General features: G+C 39.4%; 1 protein-coding gene across 5 annotated transcripts in view; it reads left to right on the top strand.

The window, feature by feature from the left end:
- Positions 1-22,807, top strand: part of LOC120412388 (sodium channel protein 60E) — a 384,347-nt gene that overhangs the window by 358,106 nt on the left and 3,434 nt on the right. For 3 of the 5 annotated variants that reach the window (XR_008212573.1, XM_052710780.1, XM_052710783.1), the window contains exons 10-28: positions 3,458-3,592; positions 3,652-3,861; positions 3,996-4,161; positions 4,314-4,486; positions 10,317-10,467; positions 10,609-10,697; positions 10,885-11,010; positions 11,074-11,244; positions 11,345-11,538; positions 11,861-11,963; positions 12,024-12,152; positions 13,605-13,616; positions 14,103-14,408; positions 14,471-16,610; positions 16,682-16,856; positions 21,102-21,417; positions 21,731-22,006; positions 22,247-22,351; positions 22,431-22,777. Coding sequence is in view for 4 of the 5 variants with exons in the window: in XM_052710780.1 (XP_052566740.1) it covers positions 3,458-3,592; positions 3,652-3,861; positions 3,996-4,161; positions 4,314-4,486; positions 10,317-10,467; positions 10,609-10,697; positions 10,885-11,010; positions 11,074-11,244; positions 11,345-11,538; positions 11,861-11,963; positions 12,024-12,152; positions 13,605-13,616; positions 14,103-14,408; positions 14,471-16,610; positions 16,682-16,856; positions 21,102-21,417; positions 21,731-22,006; positions 22,247-22,351; positions 22,431-22,777 (5,324 nt within the window). In the remaining variant the exon portion in view is untranslated. The remainder of the gene's footprint in view (positions 1-3,457; positions 3,593-3,651; positions 3,862-3,995; positions 4,162-4,313; positions 4,487-10,316; positions 10,468-10,608; positions 10,698-10,884; positions 11,011-11,073; positions 11,245-11,344; positions 11,539-11,860; positions 11,964-12,023; positions 12,153-13,604; positions 13,617-14,102; positions 14,409-14,470; positions 16,611-16,681; positions 16,857-21,101; positions 21,418-21,730; positions 22,007-22,246; positions 22,352-22,430; positions 22,778-22,807) is intronic. The other 2 variants (XM_052710781.1, XM_052710782.1) reach the window with 2 other exon arrangements.

Consider the following 22,807-nt stretch of genomic DNA (forward strand, 5'->3'; position numbering starts at 1 on the left):
TACTCAAAATTGAGTGGCTCGTTTTTACCTGTTAAAACGTTCGTAGTTTTATTGAGTGAGCGTAATGCAATGAAATATGCAATTTGGATCAATAATGTGTGCACTTTGAAATCAGTTTTGAGAGAATTTCAATCCAAATCAAAAGAAAATTGCTGTCCAGACTCGATTATCCGAAGGCCTCGGAAAAATTTCACTTCGGATAATCGAAACTTCGGATAATCGAATCATGATTTTTTTTAAATCCAAAATGGCGGACAATATGGCGGGGACGAAACATTGAAAAAATGCATTTTGTTGTTTAATAGGCAATCAACTGTTCAAATTTGGTGTTCGTGATTCGATTATCCGAAGTCCCAAACTTCGGATAATCTAAACTTCGGATAATAAGGGTCCGGATAATCGAGTCTGGACGAACTATAACTGCTTTTTTTTGTATTTCCATGTTGTCTTTGAAATTAATACCTGCATAAGTGTTTTTCAAGCTTGAAGATAATTATATGTACTACATGAAAAAAGAGAGTATTCTTTGTTTATTCAAATTATGAATTTAACATTATTATTTAACATGATTAACTGAAATCTCAATTAAAATAAGCTGTGTGAAAACGTGAAAATTGTCTTTTCGTCACTTTTTAGTGAGAAGTGGCTTAGTGTATGGGTAAGAGTCTCTAGTTGAGGGTACTTTTTGGATAATTGAGCACAACAATTGTTTTTTTTAGTAGTTTTTTCCGTGTTTTTTATCGGAAAAAATAATAATTAAATTGTTTGATATAACATTTAATTTGGAGTCAAATTTATGTACTTTATAGGATTTTCTAAGTGCGCCGTTTCTGAAATAAATCCATCTAAGGATTAATTTTGCCACAATTTGTCAATTTTGCAATATTAGAGTGATTAACAAAAATAAATCGTTTTTCCTAGTGCGTCCATCCCGGGAATTCCCGGGACAAAATTCCCGGGATTTTTCCAAAACCGGGAATTCCCGAATCCCGGGATTTTTTGTATTTTGTCCCGGGTAATCCCGAAATTGGAAAAAAATATAATTTTGTTCTGGAAATTCAGGTGTTGTTGTGGAAAAAGATGAACAGCGATAAAAATTATAATAAAATACTAAGCATACATCCAGGGTTTTTATTTAAATAGTCCTAGAAGCATTTGTATTTTTCATATGTTTGTAGGACCTATTTAAAAACAAACTCAAGATATCAACATTAAAGGTAATTTGTAAAAAAAACTACCGATCTGTAAATTGCCTAGCGCTTTAATTTTTTGCTTTTAAATTTTATTTATTTTTTAAAAGACTACGTATATTTATGATTTCAAATTTAATATCATTTTAAATTATTTTTCATGAAACATCTTTGGCAAATTAAGACAAGTTTAACGAATTTTGACAGCTGTTTTAGTCATTTGTTTGCATAATGTTTTGAATTTTTTGATTGATTTAGGTTAAAACAGGAACAGAACAAAACAATTAGTACACCGATTTTCAAATTAATTGCTCTAAAATCTTATGTACCTATTTCGACTGTATTCCCGATTTTCCCTAGTTGGCGGCAATGACCTTAAGATAACTTGTAAAATATTTTTTGATATAAAACATGAATGTCGAAATTTATCTAAAAATTGACTGGAATAATTTTATTTGTTGTCTTTTTATATGTTATTTTAGACATTTGAAAAGATTTTTTAGGCTTTTCCAGTCATGTCACATAAAAAAAATAAAAAATATGTATTTATAATAGACTTATTTAATTTGAATCACATTGGATTAGAAATTAGATAAAAAACCAAAGCACAACAAAGAACAAAAAAAATCTTTCAATCTATCTAAAAACTGCTATCCTTGTTTAGATTTAAGTGTAGATTACCACCAATGAATAGTATTGAGCTAATTCTATGATTTTAAAATGTCAAATATAAAGAAAACATAGATTTTATTACTGTTTTAAAAATTTCCCGGGATCCCGGGAATTCCCGGGATTTCAAAAATATTTTTCCCGTTTCCCGGGAAATTCAAAACCCGGGAAAATTGGACGCCCTATTTTTCCTTACTGTTGCCTTATCCCAGCAAGTTGAAGTCCAATTTTCAAAGTTTCTTACAGAAATTAAAAAAAATAACTATTCGAACAAAATATTTTCTGGTTTGAGCAACCATGTTCACAATTTTTGAAATGGTCCTATAAACTATTGTGTTTCATATGTTTATAGGACCTATTTAAAAAGAAACCCCTAGATTCCTAAAAGTTCTAAAAGTTCTCTAAAAATTAAACTTCTAGTAAAGAAAGAACAACCCCGCCAAATATGTTCTGCCTTTGCTGAATCACCAAAATTAAAAAAAAATCAAATATTTCCGTGCGCGTGCTTTTTTAATGGGTATTTTTTTTAGAGTGTAGTAAATAAGGCTTTGAAAAAAAAACTCTGATTTATATAAAATATTATGAAATCCTCGTCAAAGTGCCACCAGCAATAGCCACAACTTTGCCGAAGGCACCAAATTAATTAGAAATTCCGTTATTTAGAAACATGTTTACCATTTTTGTATAGACAGCTGTCTAAGTTGTAAGGAAACAAATAACGCAAAATTGCATTTTTGGTTATATGGAAGGCCCCTACAAAATTTGAGGCAAATAAAAAAAAACGAGCAATGGCAAAGGATTACTATTAAATGTCGAGCACTCACGCATTAAATTGCACGGGATTAGGTGGGTGTATTATTAAACGGAAAATTGCACCCAATTTCGTTACTGCTAGCCGTCACTTTTGGTCCATTTTGCACAATCCCCGGTTACCGAAGAGCCACAAATCTGGAGCAACATTTGAAAAGGGCGCATAAGCATTTTGACAGCTAGAACTATTTTGCAAAATCCGAAACAACAGGTAACTATTTAACTAAACTCGCTACGTTAGATGGTAGCTGGGAAGGCCTGCTATTGTTTAACACATCGAGTTTTGTGAAAAAGTTACCTGTTGGCTCGGAATTTGCAGAATAGTTCTAGATGTCAAAATGCTTATCCGCCCTTTTCTCGTGTTGCTCCAGAAATAATATTTCTCTTGCATCGTAAAACAATCGAACACGCCCCTAATCGATTATAGATATGCGCAATGGTCCGTTTGTGCACCAGCAAAACCCATCGAGCATCAGCTTCTGGGTTCCGGGAAAGGGCGGGGGAGATTTGGACCATTTTGTTTAATTGATTGTAATTTCCACATCGGAATAAATCATGCCCATGGTGCAGGGTCGTAATTTTAGATACACAGAGTGTAGGGGCAAAAGTGGCAAGGCAGGTCACTTGCAAATATCGGCCACAAATGGACGATTTAGGTTAAACTGTGTGCAAATTGAATAATGATGAGTTATCTTTCAGAGTGCAGTTGGGCTTGAAATTTGTGCGAATTTCGTTAACGCTTGGTTACACTTTAAAACGAAATTAACGGTTTCTTCTCATTTTTGCAGGTCCTCGCCACGTGCGGTCCCATGAGTGTGTCTTTTTTCACCGTGGTAGTGTTTTTTGGTTCGTTTTATTTGATAAATTTGATGTTAGCTGTTGTTGCCCTAAGTTACGAGGAGGAAGCTGAAATCACCAATGAGGTAAGATTTTTGAAAATCTAATAATTATTAAAATTTCTAAATATTTTCCTCAACCCCAGGAACGGCGGAAAGACCTAATCGACCACCGGGACGACTCCACGTTCAGCTTCGATCCGGCCAGTTTGAATGTTAAGCAGTTAAGCAAGCAGCAGCGCAAGAAGCTGGACGCCCGGAAGGGGGTGCTGCTGGCGTCGTACTCGCGCAAAAAGACCCGCCGGAGAAAGGGCAAGGACAAGGCGGGTGGCGGCAGCAGCAACGGAAACAGTAATGTGAGTTGAATTTTCATATTTGTTACTAATTAGCAAAATTACAAAAATCTCAAAACTTTGAAAAAAATAAATAAATAAAAAATATTCACGAGATTTAGTACAAACGTTTTTTAACATAACAATCTTTTTTACAGTCGAAAAGTCGCTCGGTGACGCCAAGTCCTAGCCCGAGCCCGCGGCACAGTATCGTGCGACCTCAGGCCCTTGCCCTGCAGCGGCTACAAACGACCGCGGTGCCAACGCCACCACCACCTCCAGCCCAGCACCAGCACCAAAACCCGAACACGTTGCACCCTTTAGGTAAGTTTTTTTTCTATGCTTAATTTGCTCATTATCACAGACAATCAGATTGAGACGAGCTGTCAAAATCTTCGTGTATCCAAAAGTAGATGGCGCTGTTAGCAATTTTAAAAATATGTCAATTACAAGGAAATTTTCATCTATTCCACCAGGTGTGCACTACCGGGGCCAGCTGCTGCCGTCGAGCCGGCAGGCCAGCTCGAACGCAAGCGAGGGTGGCCCCAACCGGGAGTCCTCGCTGGACGATTCCGGCGTGGTGGATGACCACGAGGAGCAGGACGTGGTAACGGGCACCGAGCTGGCCATGCACCCGGCTCTGGTTGAGGTAAGACGCTTTTAGCTGTGTTATAAATGGAAGCTCTCTTTAAACTCAACAGAGTGCGCCAGTGTGTGCGCACAAAAGAATCTCCGGAATTTATGCAACGCAATCACAAAAGGTGTTAAACATGCATAAACAGTAAAAATACAGCTGCGAACAAAACTTGTTGCTATATCATACTATAGTACTTGAAAACGTATTTCAATTTAACCTCAAAAATTTTAAAAGCTTCATCTTATCTTAACGTTAAACTATCTTTGTAAATATGTCTGGTCTATTTTCATCAACTCCTAGAACATCATAATAAATTCAACGAAAAAAGTTCATCTCCCTGTATCCAGGGTCTTAATTTAATTCCACACAATAAAGTTTTCCCCATGCATCCAGCCAGCTAACTAACAATGACAGGCCAAACTATCCGGTGCAATATAGTTAGTGCCAGCACAACGTGTAAGCTACACCGCGAGATGCGCAAGCATGGCTTGTTCGCATTTTAATTGCTGCTTGTGACCGTTCCTGCAAGAGAGTTCTTTGCCACCATCATCGTTGGACGGCGACCGGTGTGAGGGAAAATGTCTTTGTGGGAGATCAGTTTTGCGTGTAACAGGGAATGTTGTAGTGATCGGAATACTTTAGAGAAAGTCAGCTGCTGATATTTAAGTTTTGAAACAAATAATACAACAAAATAAGAATAATGATTGATTACAAAGTTATTGATTTGAAAGTAATTTAAACAAATATTTCATAAATTCACAAATTTATATTTACTTAAAAATTGTCTTCAAAATCAAGCTGAGTACCAAGTTTTTTTGGTTTTGGCAAATTATTTCGCGATTTTCAAATTTGTATGTTTTTATTTGGATGAAACTTTGTCTATGAGCAATTCCATGTCAAATAGGGAATCGGTTGTATCCGACCCTCTCCGATTTCAACGAAACTTTGTAGACATGTTATCCTACGCTTATATAAGCCATTTTTGTGTATATGGAGCCAGTTACACTCGATAATGAAAAAGCTTGTCCAATTTCCCATAAGTTTGTCTTTAACCACTTTTCAAAATAACTCTTTTTTATGATTTAAGCTAATTTACTTTGAATTTTGAACGAAATAAAAATCGTGGGCTCACCTTGAAATTTGACTTTTAAACTTAAAAATCAAAAAATCGCATAAAAGTGGAGTGCTTTTTTTCAGTGTATTTTTTTCGGAAAGCCCGTCAAATTTCCTACAAGTTTGTCTTTGGCCACTTTTTGATGCGATGCAACGGCTTCGAGAAACGTAAATATTTAAATAAGCATAAGCATAAGCATAGGTGCCCACCCGCAGTTGCTACTCCGTTATTGACCAGGACCTCCAGAAGTTACATCCACGAGCCGTGGAAGATGAGTGGGTGCTATCTTTCCTCGCTTCACAACTTCTCAAAGGCCCCTATCATGCTGATCAATACCGGCGCCGGCCACGACCAGTGGTAGAGTCACGGGGAAGTGGATGGGAATGTTAGTCCGATACTTGAGTGATAGAGACCGCCCAATCGACTGCTTCTCCGACAAAGTATCACATGAGTTTTGAGGGGGTTAGTAGATGGGTATGAGGTCAGGATTCACGAGTGGCAGTGATGTGACCATGAGCATTTTGTTTATCGGTTGAACATTTTAAATCTTAGGCAGCCGGCTGCGGAAAGATAAATAATTGATTATTTAAAAAGTTTTTTAATCGGACGCGTGCCAACCGAGCAGTAGTGCTATGGGCTGGACTTATTAGTATATTTTTACTGTTTGTACAAATTAGATAGCGCGAACAAATTTCAAAAATAGTAAATAAAAGACGCTTTACTCTTCATAAAATCAATAGTTTGTTGAGTTAATACTAAAACTGCCAGTTAGAGTAAATTATTACGATAAACGAATATAAATGAAAAGAAAAGAGGACACCGATTGTAATGAAATTAAAACAATAACTTAAACGAACTAAACCGGCGGCGTGCCTTCCAATCAACGATGATGAAAGAAGGACTTATGGAAATTAAATATCAAATAAACGGCTCCGAAAAACACGTTGCTGAGTATCCGTGAACGCGATGCCAATTAAATTTGCGTCGTGATGTTTTGTATACTTATTTAACCTTGAAGCTGAAAATTAGAGTTATTATCAGATTTTCTCACGCAACCGTTCACTTATGAGCCGAAACAACATAAAAAAGAAAACTTAAAAAAAGCTTCTTGAAATAACAACCTTGAACAAACATGTTATTAAAAATAAAAATAAAATAAGTAAATAATCACAAAAATAATAATAATAATATTACATTGAATGATAATTGGCAACATTTTCTAAACAACATCTACAACCAAGGCTGTATATCATAGGTACTCGCAATCTTGCTTTGCATTAGTGTGAGTGCATGACTCCGTGCCACTAAAACCAAAACAATAACAAACGAACAATGGACCGTGCCAGGAAAACCAAAACATAAACAATGTCAGTGTCAGTGGAGTGAGAGAGTCAGAGATAACGATTTTGACAACCGCACTACTACACACTCAATTGCGAGTACCTTAGGTAGAAAGCCATGATCTACAACCACATTCAAACATGGTTGTGTGGATCAGTAATTGTTGTTTTGGCTCAATCTCATTCACTCATGCAGGGTTACCAGGACAAAATTTAAAACAATCTAGCAAAGTATCAATTCTAAATCTGGAAAAATCTGAAAGATGAAAATCTAACAATTCTTAATGGTGTAGGGGAAGGAGGATATTAATTAATTCAAAAGTTTGTAGAATTCAGACGTTTCAACTGGATTAATGTGCTCAACGATATTGAATTTACATTTTATCAAAGAAAACTACATTCTATTTTTTTAATTTCAATTAAATTTGCCAATTTTAGTCATAAAGTTGCTCAAAATGGACAAAAAGTGAAAATCTGGCAACATATATGTGAATGTTTATTCTGGCTGACACTTGAAAAATCTGGCATTCCCAGATATATCTGGCAACCTGTCAACCCTGCACTCATGCACTCACGCTCACACATCTACATTCACATAACAAATTCCTATTGGAATTGGCTCACCCGATTTCGTGGCGTTCCACCAGCAACAGCGCGCCGCCGAGCCATGTCATCGGCGAGCCAAAAAGCGCACACACGAACCACAGTAAGAAGCAGAACCGCACAAAAGCATCTTCGGTCTTCTTCCGGCCTCCTCATCACAAAGGCTCCCATTTACCACCCTTTTCGGGCCACACACACTAATGCAACCCAAGTGCCGTCGATCACAAACAGAGAGGTTCTCTTCAAACACAGAGACTTTTTAATCAAGCATGATTTGGTGTGCGTGAGACACAATTTCTTTTCACTAATACTATCACCATGCAAATGCAACGCGTGGAGAAAAGCAACTAAATCGCCGAATTATCACGATTTAAAAACGCGATTTTCGTAACTACGAAACGGTAGCCAACAAATCTTCGATCACCACGACGTTCCCGGAGTGACCCCGAATCGATCAATCCGTGTCACCAAGCAATTCGGCCGAAATTAATCACTGAAAAAAAGTTACAAGGCAAGAGCGCGCGACGACGATTCAAACTCGACCAGCTCCTCAATCGAACTCATCGAGAAACGTAAATATTTAAATTCCGAATAACAAACATATTTAAAACACTTACGCCCTTCTCAAATGTCATAATCGAGTGTAACTGGCTCCATATACACAAAAATGGCTTATATAAGCGTAGGATAACATGTCTACAAAGTTTCATTGAAATCGGAGAGGGTCGAGAAAAAAGTACCTAAAAAAATCCTGTTTTGGGCTGGAAATGCTCCTATACATTCCAAATGTCAGAAAAAGCAATTTTACATCTTTAGTTTTTCCATTCAAGTCCTCATACAGTTTTGTGGGCTGGTTATACAAAATTAGGTACGTAAATACATTTATGAAAATCTTTATCTTGTGACGGGATTTTTTTTATCAATTAGGACAATACAGAAAAAAATTGTTACACTCAACCCCCGGTGGTTGGTCACTTTTTCGTTTGACACTTTTTTAGTTTGTACCCCGTTGGTTGGTCAAAGTCAAGCTAAAAAGTGACGAACTGTCACGCAAACTATCAAAACAAACGTTTGGTAGTGTGTGTCAAACCATCAGGGTTTGAGTGTACACTGTTAAAAAACTCATTGCATTATTTAACTTTTTGTTCGTTTTTAAAGTAAATACGTATTTTCGATTATAATTTCCGGAAATTCAAATATTTTTCACATTTTTTGTTAAATACTTCAGAAGCCCTAAACCTCTAAAAATATAAATTTAAGCTAAATTTCCTACAATTTTCTCTCTCCGACTTTGAAAATCGGACAATTAGGTAGTTTCTAAGAAATTCAAATCGAAGAAAATGAGTTATTTATCTCGCAAAATGTTGGTTCGATATTCAATGTTAAAAACGAAACTTTTGTGACTGATCTTTTCAATCAAAAAATAACATCAAAATTTTAAAATTTTGTCTGAAATATGAAACGATGAAATTTATCTATCTGCAGATTGTTTCAAATGATATGCTTGATTTTTTTCATTTGAAATTTATGTATTTTTAAATACATTTACCTTTTTTGTTTCTTTTTCATATTTAATTTTTTGCTAATTTTGTGTCTTCTCATTATAAGTCCTACATTTTACAGTCATACAAAAAGGCTATTACAATATTCCAAAATCTGTATATTGAAAACAGATTTTCAGATCAATTTGTTTTTTTTTTTGACAAAGTGATAGGTCCTTAGGTCCTTCACAGAAATAAGAAACTCTACCAATACCCATTTTTTAATTCAGCTTTTCACACCAAATATTGAATTGTGCAAAATAACCGTTTTTGGGAAATCTAGTTGTACACAATTTTCAAGTTATATCCACTTAAAAATAAATTTGTTAAAAACGTGAACTTTTTGACCATCTCTGAGAATAGTTTTTTCGAAAAGATCAGAAACTATCCGATAATTTTGCTTCGAAGATATTGAAGCTTGGACCATTTGGATCAATCAATAATTGCTGTGATACAGCTTCCGAAAGAAAATCACACACGATAAACGAAGTGTTTTATACATCACCAAAATAGCGTAGATTTGTTATGGGACGATAGCTCAGCAAATATGCGTCTAATGTCAAACAATTAAACCAGGCCTGCCCAACCTTTTTGGCTAAATTTTCACATTTTTTATCGTCAAAATTACAATTGTTCGTTTTTTCATGGTTTATTTGATGGAATCGGTTCACAGATGACCAGTGAACAAAACTTTTTCAAAATTTTGAAAAAATATTGATACAAGTCGTTTTTATCCACATTTTACGTTAAATTTTTTTTTAAATTTTTACTTAAAACTTAGATAAAAACGACTTGCTAAAATATTTTTTCAAACTTTTGTCAAAGTTATGTTAATTGGTCATCTGAGAACCGATCCCATGAAATAAACCATGAAAAAACGAACAATTAAAATTTTGACGATCAAAAATGTGAAAATTGAGCCAAAAAGGTTGGGCAGGCCTGAATTTAACTATCATAGCATTTTCAAATAAACCCAAATTCGACCTATCAAATATTAGGGTTGTAATGTAAGTGTCTAAAAAAGAATTCTGAAAATAACAATAATTCAGTTATGATGTTTACTATTTTTTACAGAAAAAAACGAAATTGATTTATTTTCAACCTTTCCTAACATTTTCTACCGTCACTGCTCATTATTCTGGCGACAGAATTTTCATTTGCGCGCATTTTTTTTTCTTCCCATTTTCCTCTTCAAACCTGGACGCCTCCCCGAATGTCCCACGCCACCCACTTCGCGGGACCAGCAGCAGCAGCAGCGGGAGGTAACACCGGTCACGTTGGCGTTATCACCGCGGGAGGTTAGGATAATAAAATGTAACGGTAATTTAGCGAAAGTCAAAAAGCACAACGTTTATGCCCTCCATCCGGAATACTTGTCGCAAATTGTTGTAATAGGTGAGTCTGTCTGGGGTCCTTTTTTTTGCCCCGTGCGCAATTAGGGCGGGACTAATTTGGTTTAATCCGCCACTTTACCGGCTGGGTGGTTCCGGCTAATTAATGTGGTTTGTGTTTTCTCCTTTTTTTTAAACTTTGCAGACGATCTTCCTGATAGAAATTGTGATAGATGTGTTCAATGTTGTGTCAGCTACGAAAGGTGGTTGCAATTTCAAAATTGTTTATACAAAGTAAGTAACTCAAATCAAAAAAGCTTCGCTTAAACATCATTTTAAGGTTCTTTCAGTCAGCGTGTATTCTCCTGTCAAAAACACGCTGATATGGAACACTTAAAATTATACTTGTTTTTTTTTTGTTATCTGTGGTCTAATCAAATTCTGTTCAAAAATGTTCAAATATTAAACTTATCACTTCCAGATTGTTAAGGATCCATTGTTCGAATTAGGGATCACACTGTGTATTGTTTTAAATACATTGTTTTTAGCGTTAGAACATCACGGGATGAACCAGAACGTGCGTGATGCGTTAGAATACGGTAATAGGGTGAGTTATCTGGTAAAATTTCTTAAATTATAAATGCTTAATTAAAAAAAATCAATTTGATAGGTTTTTACATCGGTTTTTACACTCGAGTGCATATTAAAGGTGGTGGCCCTGTCGAAGGATTTTTTCTCCTGCGGCTGGAACATTTTCGACCTGATCATCGTTTCAGCCAGCTTGCTCGATCTGATCTTCGAACTGATGGAGGGCCTGACTGTGTTGAGGGGGTTAAGATTGGTAAAATTTAGTTTTCTAGTTTGCATTAATTTGCTTTCAATTGCAAATCGAGCGTTCATTAGTGTTAATTTATATAAAAATCAAATTGTTTTTTTTTCAGTTACGGGTACTGAAACTAGCACAATCATGGACCACGATGAAGGTCCTGCTAAGTATTATCATATCGACAATAGGTGCTTTAGGTAATCTGACGTTCGTGTTGGTGATTGTTATCTATATTTTTGCTGTTATCGGAATGCAGTTGTTTTCCAAAGATTACACCCCGGACAAGTTCGCACCGGATCCGGTGCCAAGGTGGGTTCCATGCTGTTATGTTGTCAAGTATACACCCCCATTTCAAATCACTCAGTTTTTATCAGATCCGAGTGAATTTTTTCGTTGAGTTCTGAGTAAAATTTACTCAAATCTGAAAGAAGCCCCATTTACTCATTTCTGAGTAGGTTCGGGTTTGACCAAAACTGAGTGATTTTGAACGTGCGTGTACTTTGTTTACCTTGATACGTCAAAAACAACCAAGGTAAACAACACTAAAGGTGAGGTGATCTTGACAACGAACGATTCTAAAGGGCGTATTGAATATGATCTATTTAATTTGTTATTTTTTGCGTGTTTTCAGGTGGAATTTTAACGATTTTTTTCATTCGTTCATGATGATTTTTCGCATTTTGTGCGGAGAATGGATAGAGCCCCTGTGGGACTGTATGAGGGCTGAGGAGGAGGTAACATCTTGGCATTCTCTTAAAAAATAAGTTTTATTTAAAATGTTAAAACTCTTGCAGCAAGGAGCTTCCACGTGCTTTGCCATCTTTCTGCCGGCACTGGTGATGGGCAACTTTATGGTTCTGAACTTGTTCTTGGCCTTGTTGCTCAACAGTTTTAATTCGGAGGAGCTGAAGTCCAAGAAAGAGGTAAGGCAACGTTTTTGTAGCAATAAATCATCCACTAAATCTTCATTGTGCATCACTATCACAAACACATGAGTTCTCTGTTAGACGTTTTAGTGTGATTTCACTCAAGCATACCTCATTTTCCATATAAAATCATCAATTCACACAACTCATGAACAATTTTCATAGATGTGTTTGATACAACCACGATTGCAAAGTTAAAAACATGGATGTGCTGTAGAATCTAAAAACATTCAATGTAATGACCTAAAAAAGCACGAAGTCCTAAATATCTATAAATAAACTATCCCGAACCATTAAACTGTTTAGTTGAGCACTGAATTACCTCAAATTCTGTCTGAATAAATAATGAATGCAAAAATAAAACCAAAATTGCATGAATCCAACTGGAATAAACAACAAAAAATTAGCTGGATTTGCTGCATCAATGTTTACCTAAACTGATTTGAATTTCAATTGGGAAAAACTCTTCATGCGTGGGTGTGTTTGTGTTTCCGCTCTAGAGGTGTCTGCTTTTGACCGGGAAAAGCTGGGAAAACCAATCGGCCCTACCCCTTGCCACTAGATGAATGTTTATGAAGTGTTAAGTGTGTATTTATTTGCATGTAAATCTGCTCCGGTAAAATGTGGCTGAAACAATCTGTCCCCTCTGTTGCATTTCCGGGGTTTAGAGGATGAAAAATTTGAAAGGGATGGTTATTTGAATTATTTTGAAGCAGCATAGCATAGAAAAAACAAACCGATTTTTATTTCGTTTGACACCTTTATGGATGTACCACGTTGGTTTGCCAAAGTTTTACTTGAAAGGTGGCCAACTGTCACTTTTTATACGGCGCTCACGCACACTTTCAAAACAAACGTTTGGTCGTGTGCGTGCGAGCGAGCACCAACAAAATTAGAAATGTATAGTTTTGTTAGAACGGATAGTTTCAAATGAAACACGAAAAAAAGCACTCTTATATTGATTTTAGAAGCAATGAAGATTAATGCAAACTATTACATACCTAGAAATCACTTTGGAAATATCTCACTGTACACTAAAACTTATAATTTCATCGAATCAGTCATAAACGTAGAATAGCAGCAATTAACCAACCAAATTTACTATATTAAATGTGTGTATGTTTCTCCTCTCTCCAAATCGGCCACCGAAACACAAATAAAAAAAATCTCCTGCAACTTTCCAAACCAAACTCTACCCACAAAACCAACGTCGGCACTCTTCTCCTTCCAACTTCCGGGCACTTCTTTGGAAAACAAACAATCTGTCCAAAAAACAACACAAAAATACGAATCAAATCACTACACACTGTCCACCTCGTGTCTGTGAATCACCGTGTGATTTGTACCGACGGAACCGCGTGACACCATCACTGAATCACCAAAAAAAAAAATCACTCCAAACAATCCACAAAATCAAAAAACAAACATAACCTCTATTCGTGTCTATAGAGTTTCGAGCAGGTAAAAACCGTTGACGAGCGATTTAAGTTCTACTCTTAATTTTCAAAATTTCTTTTTCAATATTTTAATGGGAAAAACCTCACCTTAAACTCACTTTTTCTTTAAAAAAAAAGCAAGAATAGCTTATCCGCCCACTGCTACGCACTTGGCTGAGCTGTGTACAGCCCCTCCCCCTCCAGATAGATCGTGACAAGATGGCGACCATGCCAGAAAAAATGGCGTCATCGCCGCCATCTTGTTGAATTAGGTTGAATAGCCACTAGGATAGATAGAAATGTATACTTCTCTTTTGGGTTATTTAGGGTGTGCTAACGCTTGTAGCTTAATTGTAGATCAATATCTAGAGGTTCTCCGGGTTTCCGCATAGCTTAGTGTGTAGCCGTAGTTTGAAATGCTTGTCCAAGCGACGTTAAGCCCAAGCTTCCAATGTTCCAAATGAAGCACCTCCAAAGACCACACCGTCTAATGCCTCACTGTCCACCGTAGGAAGTCGGCGAGGACTCGAAGCTGGCGCGCAGCTTCGAGCGCATCCGGTCGATCGTACGGAAGAAGCGGAACGCCAACAAGGAGAAGAACGAGAACGAGTCCAACACCCGGCTCGAGCAGCTCGTCAACGAGATCGTGATCAAGCAGCGCGAGGAGAAGCAAAAGTACACGGCCGCACTGAAGGACTCCGCGATCGTGCTACCTGGGGAGTTCCGGTCGATGGTGGTGGTGCCCGGTGGGGGCACGATCACAAGTGGGGGTGGCGTGATCGGAGGAGCGGGACCGATCTACAGCCACAGCTATCAGGTTGGGGGAGAGTTGGGGTTTGGAATTTGGTGATTTTTTAATTTTTGCTATTTTTTTTTTAGGAATCTCTGGCGCTAGGGAACGTCCCTAATGACGAACTGTGTTACGAGATCCCGCTGAAAGATCGACCGCTGCGTACCATTTCGGGCAGTCAGGAAACGGTGTCCCAGATGGACGACCGACAACTCCCGGACGACAACGTGCAGTCGGTGGTGGCGGCACCGGTGCAGATGACCGACGTGGAGCGCAAGATTCTGCAGCAAATGTCTTCCGGCTTTGGCACGCAGCAGAGCAAGGACGAACCGACGGTGACGGAGTCGCTCGAGCTGCGTGCCCTCAATCCCATCAGTTCTTCCGAGATCGACCCGAACGAGCAGTCGATCCACATTCCGTACGACGAGGCTTACTTGCAGTACCAGAAGTCGCTGTTGAACCGATCGCCGAGCTATCGGAAATCGCTGGACAAGACTTCGTCGCGGACTTCCAGCGCGCACTCGTTGGCGACCTCGCTGGCCAAGTGCCACTCGCCGCTGGTGCAGGAGGTGCTGAACGCCGGGTCGACCTACCTACGCAACAGCAATATCTCGCTCATCCAAACGCCAACACAGACACAGACGGTAGTACCTAGACGTGAAGATAATCATTTTTTAGTAGCCGATAGGAAAAGTAGTTTAGACAAATCGATAACGGCCTCCCCGCCGCAGCCGGCTTCGCAGCCGATCAGCCAACAACGTTCGCCAAGTACCAGCAGTAGTATGCGCAAGGCGGTGCTGGCCGCCAACCGTCTGTCGGACCACTCGCTCAACACACTCTCGATCGACCAGGACGAGCTGCTGAACCAGATGAACCTGAAGGACGAGTTGCTCAACTGCGAGCAGAAGGAGCTGTTTCAGTTCCTGAACGACGAGTTCGACAGTAGCAACAACTATTTCAGCGAAACGGTCGGCTACAGCAGCGCGATCGTCGAAGCGGACACCGAAAGTCTGCTGCTCAACTCCAAGAAGGAGGACATCATCTACTCTCCGGATCGGAAGATCTCCAACGGTAGCCTAAAGTCTAATTTAAGTAGTATATCCAATTCGATCTTTCAAGCGCTGGAGAACCGGCGAGGGGGCAGCATCTGCGGATCGCTGGACAAGCAGCAGATGCCACAGCGACCGATGATCTCGGTGGACAACGGCAGTCTGCTGTCCCGGCCCGATTCGGACGACAAGGAACCGCTGGTCAAGACGTCCGAGTTTGACGACATCATTCACAGCTTCGACACGGAGCTGAAGAGCCTCAAATCGCTGTCGCTGGGTCGAAGTCACTCGCAGACGGAACCTCCGACGTCGCCGGAACGCGAACGCCGCAACTCGGACACGATCACGTGCCCGTCGAAGGCTGTGATGGAAGAAGTGGTCCGTCTGCGGAGGCCCAAATCCAGTACCGTTTGTAATTATAGGAGTAGTAAAGACAACAATAACACGCATGGCAATAATACTAGTGATAACGACAGTAATACGTGTAACAATAACCCTAGGACTAGTACCGGTAACGATAGTAATAGCAGTAATACCGATAGCAATACTCAGCGAAGTGAGGCGTCCAAGCGGCGCAGCCTGGAGAAGCAGCGCAACATTACCGACGAGGAGTTCAACATGGGACTAGAGATTAAGAAACTCTGTGATCAACTGCAGGCACCGTTCGCCGCCGCACAGCAGGACAAACAATTCCTGACACCAGGTTTGGATCCACCAACCACCAGCAACAACAACAACAACATCAGTACAATCCCCATCGTGTTCCGACGGAAGAACGACTTCCACAGCAGCTTCGACCGCATCAAGCGGCTCAGCTTGATCGAACGCGTCGAAGAGGGCAACGAGGACGAGAAGGCGACCGTGCCGAAGGTCTCCAGCGAAAAGCTTCCACGCAAGAACCTGTCCAAAGATCGGCTGGAAACGCTCTCGCTCAAGAGCAGCTACAGCGTGGAAAACTGCGAGAAACCAATCGGCGAAAATACCCGCCAAATCGGCATCAGCATACAGGAGTTCCAGCGAAACATTGCTCAAGAAAACGGCGGGCAAACCACGATCGTGGAACCGCCCAAGGCACCGCTCAAAAAGACGGTCACATACGGCGAGACGTCCCGGCAGGACAGCTCGGCACAGCCGACGCCCAAGCGGACTCCGTACAAGACCTACGAATCCGACGCGCCTTGTAAGCTTTAAAGAACCTTCCAAAAAACAAAACAACTCTCACTAATTCTGATCATCTCCCCTCCCCAACAGTGAACCTAGCGGGGAAGCCGTGGCACTGTCTGGTGTCTTACGTGGACGACATCACCGTTGGTGGTCGTCGTAATTCGCAAGGCGTCTATGACGACCCGATGGCGTTCCCCAGCTTTGGCCGTCGGAAGGCGCCCAAGATACCGCAGGACTGCTTCCCCCAAAAGTGCTACGAAAAGTGAGTATTACGCGCCGCACAGGCAAGAAACGCCCTCCGCTAGGTGGATGTGCCCAGTACTCGGTGTGTGTGTGTCTCAGTGTTTGAGTGTAATCAATGTGTACTTCCGGCAAAACAGTCCACAATCCCGCAAAAGTGCCACAGAGAACAAACGCGCAAGTTACACAGTTCTCTGTGGTAGTTCTTCACCGTCAAGTCACACCCACAAAAAAAAAACACGGAGTGCATCATCCACACTATTGGTTACGGAAAAATTCGGTTCATTCTGGCACTGAAGGCGCACGGAAATTGCCCCCCGCACCAAAAAGATCACGATGAAAATCCTCAAAATCTCACACAACCGAAACACCACTCACCCCCTCAATCCCAGGTAGAGAGTAGTGTGCAGGATGCGTCGATGTTTAGCCAACAAAAAAAAATTGATCCCGGTTCTCGGTTTTCCCCACAGCTTCCGCAATTCCGCTTTCGTCATTCTTAACCTCCCACCTCCCTCCACCCTGATCACACTGCTTTTCCACCAACAACTTTATTTCAACAGGCAAAACTGTAGCACAAACTTGACCAAACTTACTTACTAAACTTCTTGATTTGCTCGCTATATGCTCCATCTTTCAATCTCACCGTGAGCTAGGGAAGGTCAATTTGAGACGAGATTTTAGAGAATGTTCATGCATTCGCTTTTGGACCTCGGTGAAGCGAGTTTTTCTGAAAAGGGCTCTTAACTGGAACATGGCAAAGCTGTGTTTTTGTAAATAAATAATTTCTTTGTTAAGTAGTTTGTCGATTCATACAATTTGCTTGCATCTAACGATAAAGATTGCATTTTTTTTGAATTTCAAGCATTTGCTAAAATATTGAAGCCTTTTCATATTGAGCCTTTAGTCTACAATTCAACGCGTGCTTAAAGATCTAATTAAAATGCGTGCTTTCATACTTCATTGAAACGCTATTTGTAAATATTTTCTTTCAAACTCTTTAGATTCTACTGAGAATAATATCTAATTACAGAAAAATAACATAGCTACTTACTCCTTTTTGTAACAATACAGTACAATAAAAATATGCCCAGTAGAACATTTGTGCTAAAAATGTCAACTTATTACTTTTATTTTATCGCATTCCTGCATGCTCATTTTATCGATATCAGCTTGATCATTAAAAATATTCAATAAATCCCAGACTAAGATTTAACTTCTTCACTAAACCTGCATCTTTTGTTAATAGACTCTCCCAACCGAAAAAAACCCTATCATAGATTTGTACTAGAAAAATGCATGCTTCTATTTGTTAGGCTTTGTTAAAATATCATAATAATAATTAATTAAATTCACAGACAAGCAGACATAAAGTGGAACACCAAAGTGTCGTAATTTAAACCAATTCAAGATATTTAGAAGAAGAGTTATGTGTGCTTGATAACTGTGTAATTAAACATTTATTTATTTTTTCTATTGTAATTATCTATAAAACAGGAGGTTCTGTACATTCTTCGCAACTTCCCTCCAAAAACAAACCAGTTTCGGGGTAAGGACACAGATGAGGCATGTTTTGGAAATCATCGGTTTTAAGGTCGGATGCTCTGATTGTTCATTATCAAAATGCTTGCACAAATGCAACCGATTTCATGTTTTTTAAATTTCTGGGTTATCATCACGAAGACCACGTTTTGCATAAATTTCATGCATTTTTATTTTTTATTTGTCTCAAACTTTGATCATAAAAGCCACTTTGTGTCATTGGTTTCCCCATACAAGGTTGAAAATAAGAAAATCTGCATTTCTAATTTTTTTTTAAAGGTTCTATAAGCTATGGTGTTCATACGTTTATAGGACCCTTATAAAACACAAGATTTTTTTTAGAATTTTCTGATCGATTGGTGTCTTTGGCAAAATTGAAGGCATTGGTGAGAACTATTTAAGGGGTTACATACATGGAGAAAATCCCTAAATTTCATATTACAGAAAATTATTTAAATCTACTAAAAAGATGATTTCCAATCACTCCTGAAAGTTTCATGAAGATATTTCGTGACTAAACTGAGTAAGAGACGATTTAAGCTCAAAATTTTGCCATACGCAAAGCGAACTGTCAAACTTTGTGAGCGTTTTCTCGAAACACCGAGTTGATTTACGGGTGCCACGATATCTTGATATGGGATGTACCACATTCGCTGAAATTTGGGGTGAAGACTCTCAAGACAATTCCCGTGTGCATGACGAAGCCCGATTTTGAAATTTTGCATTTGAAAAAAAAGAACAAAAATTAAAAGCTGTAAATTTTTTTTATATGAAAAACATAAAAATATTTTAATCGTTCTTAATTTTTTTTTTTTTGAAAATCGGCATTCGTCATGCACATGTCATGGTCAAAGTTCTGAGATATCGTGGCACCCGTTTTTTTAAACGAATAACTTCAAATAGCTATATCTCGGCAAAGGTACAATCAAATGTCTTCGAACTAGTTTTGTTAGTAGATTAAAATGTATATTTTGATGTCCTGAAATAGATTTAAAAAAGTTTAAATGTGTGCTCAAACAAACCTATGACATTTTTGACGTTTTATGTGTATTTAACCACTTAAATTTAAAAAAATGGGTACACGGAAAACATCAAAATCGAAAAAAATATTTGGAAGATTTGGACAAAAATTTCCAAATTTTTTCTCTCTTGGACAAACTTATAGGATATTTTTTTAACTTTTCGAAAAAAATATTGCGCTGTCTCTTGGAAGGCACACTTTATCAAATGTATTTAAGTAAGTACTTTTCGATTAAAAATTTGATTTTACATTGAAAACTGGAAAAAAAATTAAAATAAAATTTCAATACTTCCAAAAACACATATTTTTCAAATAATCAAGCTCGGTGGCAAAATTTTGGTCCGTACTTTTCTTTGACTCAAAAGTTGCGATTTTTGTCTCCCAAAACATATCAACAAATTTCACAAATAGGGAAAAACAGATTCGGTAAAAATATATTTTTTGTAAAAAAAAAAATTAAAGTCAGCATTTTTTTTTGCAAGCTTCATAGATGTAGTTTTTATCAATACCAACAACTTTGCCGAAGAAACCAAAAAGATACAGATTTCCGAAAGATCACGTACAATTTTGGTATGGACAGCTGCGAAAATTGTATGAAACCTTGCATGGGTGAAGAAATGGCTAAAAACGGATTTTTGGCTCTAGGGAAGGCCCCAACAAAGTTTGAGCCAAATAAAAAACACAAATAAAATCCATTTCCGGTTTTGGTGGAGAATTGCTCGGCTGACCTGTACTGTAACTAAATAGAATTTTCCAATCGATTTGGTGGCCTAACAAAATTTTAAGTATTGATTAACAGTCTGGACCCGATGCCTGATTTTTCTGTTACATTCTTATTGGAATTCCATATAAACTGTATACGGGAATTGCAGGCACGGGTTCCTGACTATTAAGACTATTTTTGAATTTACTTTTGTCAGATTTTCGATAGATTCGATAGATTTGTTGTTGCCATTTTATTTCCTTGTATACCAAAAAAATCTAAATTATTCGCTCTACAGCATTGCCTTGACGTTCTCGGTTACGAGATTCCCACTCGAAACTAGGTGTTCGAAGGCTTGATTGTTGAGGCAATTACAAACCGGGACCGTCTGGGATCGAACCCAGGCCGACTGGGTGAGAGGCAATCACACTTACCCCTACACCACGGTCCCTTCCTTGTATACCCTTAAGAGAAAATAGTTAATTTAAAAAAATCAAAATCCCACAAAAAACAAATTTAAGCCTAATTCTTTTTGTTAAAATCGTTTTCAAGGCCTTTGTTAGAAAATTTCTGTATTCTATTTTTTTTGTGGCAGTATCTAGGGAACGGACAGAACAAACTTGAAAGATTCTCAGACAAATTTAAAATAGTCACACATGATCATTTTAGGAATCAAATCTTGATGATTTTGCTTAACAATTAATTTTATTTTTAAAACGGTGAAATTTGTCTTTATTATAATATTTCCCAAAGTTGAACATTCTGGTGACATGTTTCGGTTTTTTTGTTGCCAAAAGTGCGAAACAAGGTAGAAAAAAAATCAGAGCTTCTCAAAGATCCTCAAAAAGCCAGTGATTCAATACATTGCCACACCCGATCTCCCGTCTGTCTTACCCCGAGACTGGTCACAAGCTCAACGCACTCTCAGCGCGCACTAAATGATCATCGTCTCACGCAAAAACAACCCTCGTTTTCTTTCCTGCCACCGCCGCCGCCGCCACCAGATGCAAGTGCTGGGACAACTGTCTCAAGACCGACCTCGGCCAGCGCTGGTACCGATTTCGGCAGTCCACCCTGCAGTACGTCGACACGCCCGCCTTCGAGTGGTTCGTGCTGGTGCTGATCTTTGCGTCCAGCATCACGCTCTGCTTCGAGGACATCCACCTGGACAAGAACAAGCGGCTCAAGCAGATCCTCTACTGGACCAACTTTGTCTTCTGTTTGATCTTTGTCATCGAGATGTTGCTCAAGTGGGTCGCCCTGGGGTTTACCAAGTACTTCTCCAGCTTCTGGACGATACTGGACTTTATCATCGTATTCGTACGTATTTTGGTGGTTTTTAAATTTCTTTGTTTTTTTAACTCTCTTTTTCTATGATCCTTGGTTTTTGTTTCGTTGAATAATGATTTTTGTTTCCAATTTGAATGCTCTCTTTACCACCACTTTCGTATTCTCTCGATCAAACACAAATTTTTCTCTCTCTTGAAATTATCAAACATTGAGTAAACCACCTGGCTAATCGCGAGTTTTAATTCGCCACGACACACGCTCTCTCTGTTTTCTTTCTCTCTCTTTCGCACACCAACAAACGACCGCCGATCGCGTGGTTGCTCTCCGATTTCTCCGTCCACAGGTGTCGGTATTCTCGTTGCTGATCGAGGAGAACGAAAACTTGAAAGTACTACGCTCGCTCAGAACGTTGCGCGCGCTCCGTCCCCTGCGAGCAATATCCCGATGGCAGGGCATGAGAATAGTAGTGAATGCATTGATGTATGCGATCCCGTCGATCTTCAATGTACTCCTAGTATGTCTCGTCTTCTGGCTGATCTTCTCGATCATGGGCGTACAGTTTTTTGGCGGGAAGTTCTTCAAGTGCGTTGACGAAGACGGCGAACTGCTGCCGATCCACGTAAGTATCCACCGCCGCTCCCACCTTATGCTCAACTTGCCGTGCTAGGCTCCGCCCCTCTCTTCCACAGCCAATCTTACAACGCCCCCTTTTCGAAAAAAAAAATCCGAACTAATATCGATTCTCGAACTCCACCTTCTGCGCTTTTCGCCCCGCCCATTTCTGCGCTCGTCCGCTCTCTCGCTCTTTGTTTTGCTTTGTCCGCGCTGTTCTCTCCGCTCTTTCTCTCCCGCCGTCTAGATCGTCAACGACAAGTGGCAATGCTTCGCCCAAAACTACACCTGGATCAACTCCAAGATCACGTTCGATCACGTCGGTATGGGCTACCTGGCACTGTTTCAGGTGGTAAGTAGCTGCCCGTTGGGATTGGGATTCCGATTTTTTGACAAGGTGCTCGAATTTGCTAACCGGTTTTCCCGAACAGGCCACCTTTGAAGGGTGGATGGAGGTTATGGCGGACGCGGTGGACGCTCGCGGCGTCGACCTGCAGCCCCAGCGGGAAGCGAACCTGTACGCTTACATCTACTTTGTGATCTTTATCGTGTGCGGATCGTTCTTCACGCTCAATCTGTTCATCGGAGTCATCATCGACAACTTTAACATGCTGAAGAAGAAGTACGAGGGCGGAGTGCTGGAGATGTTCCTGACCGAGTCGCAAAAGCACTACTACACTGCCATGAAGAAGCTGGGCCGCAAGAAGCCCCAGAAGGTGATCAAGCGACCGATCAACCAGTTTCTCGCCATGTTTTACGATCTTTCCAACTCGCGGAGGTACGTTTACGGGTAATCACACAAACCCCT

This window comes from Culex pipiens, chromosome 3 (genome assembly GCF_016801865.2).
Source record: "Culex pipiens pallens isolate TS chromosome 3, TS_CPP_V2, whole genome shotgun sequence".
Lineage (NCBI taxonomy): Eukaryota > Metazoa > Arthropoda > Insecta > Diptera > Culicidae > Culex > Culex pipiens.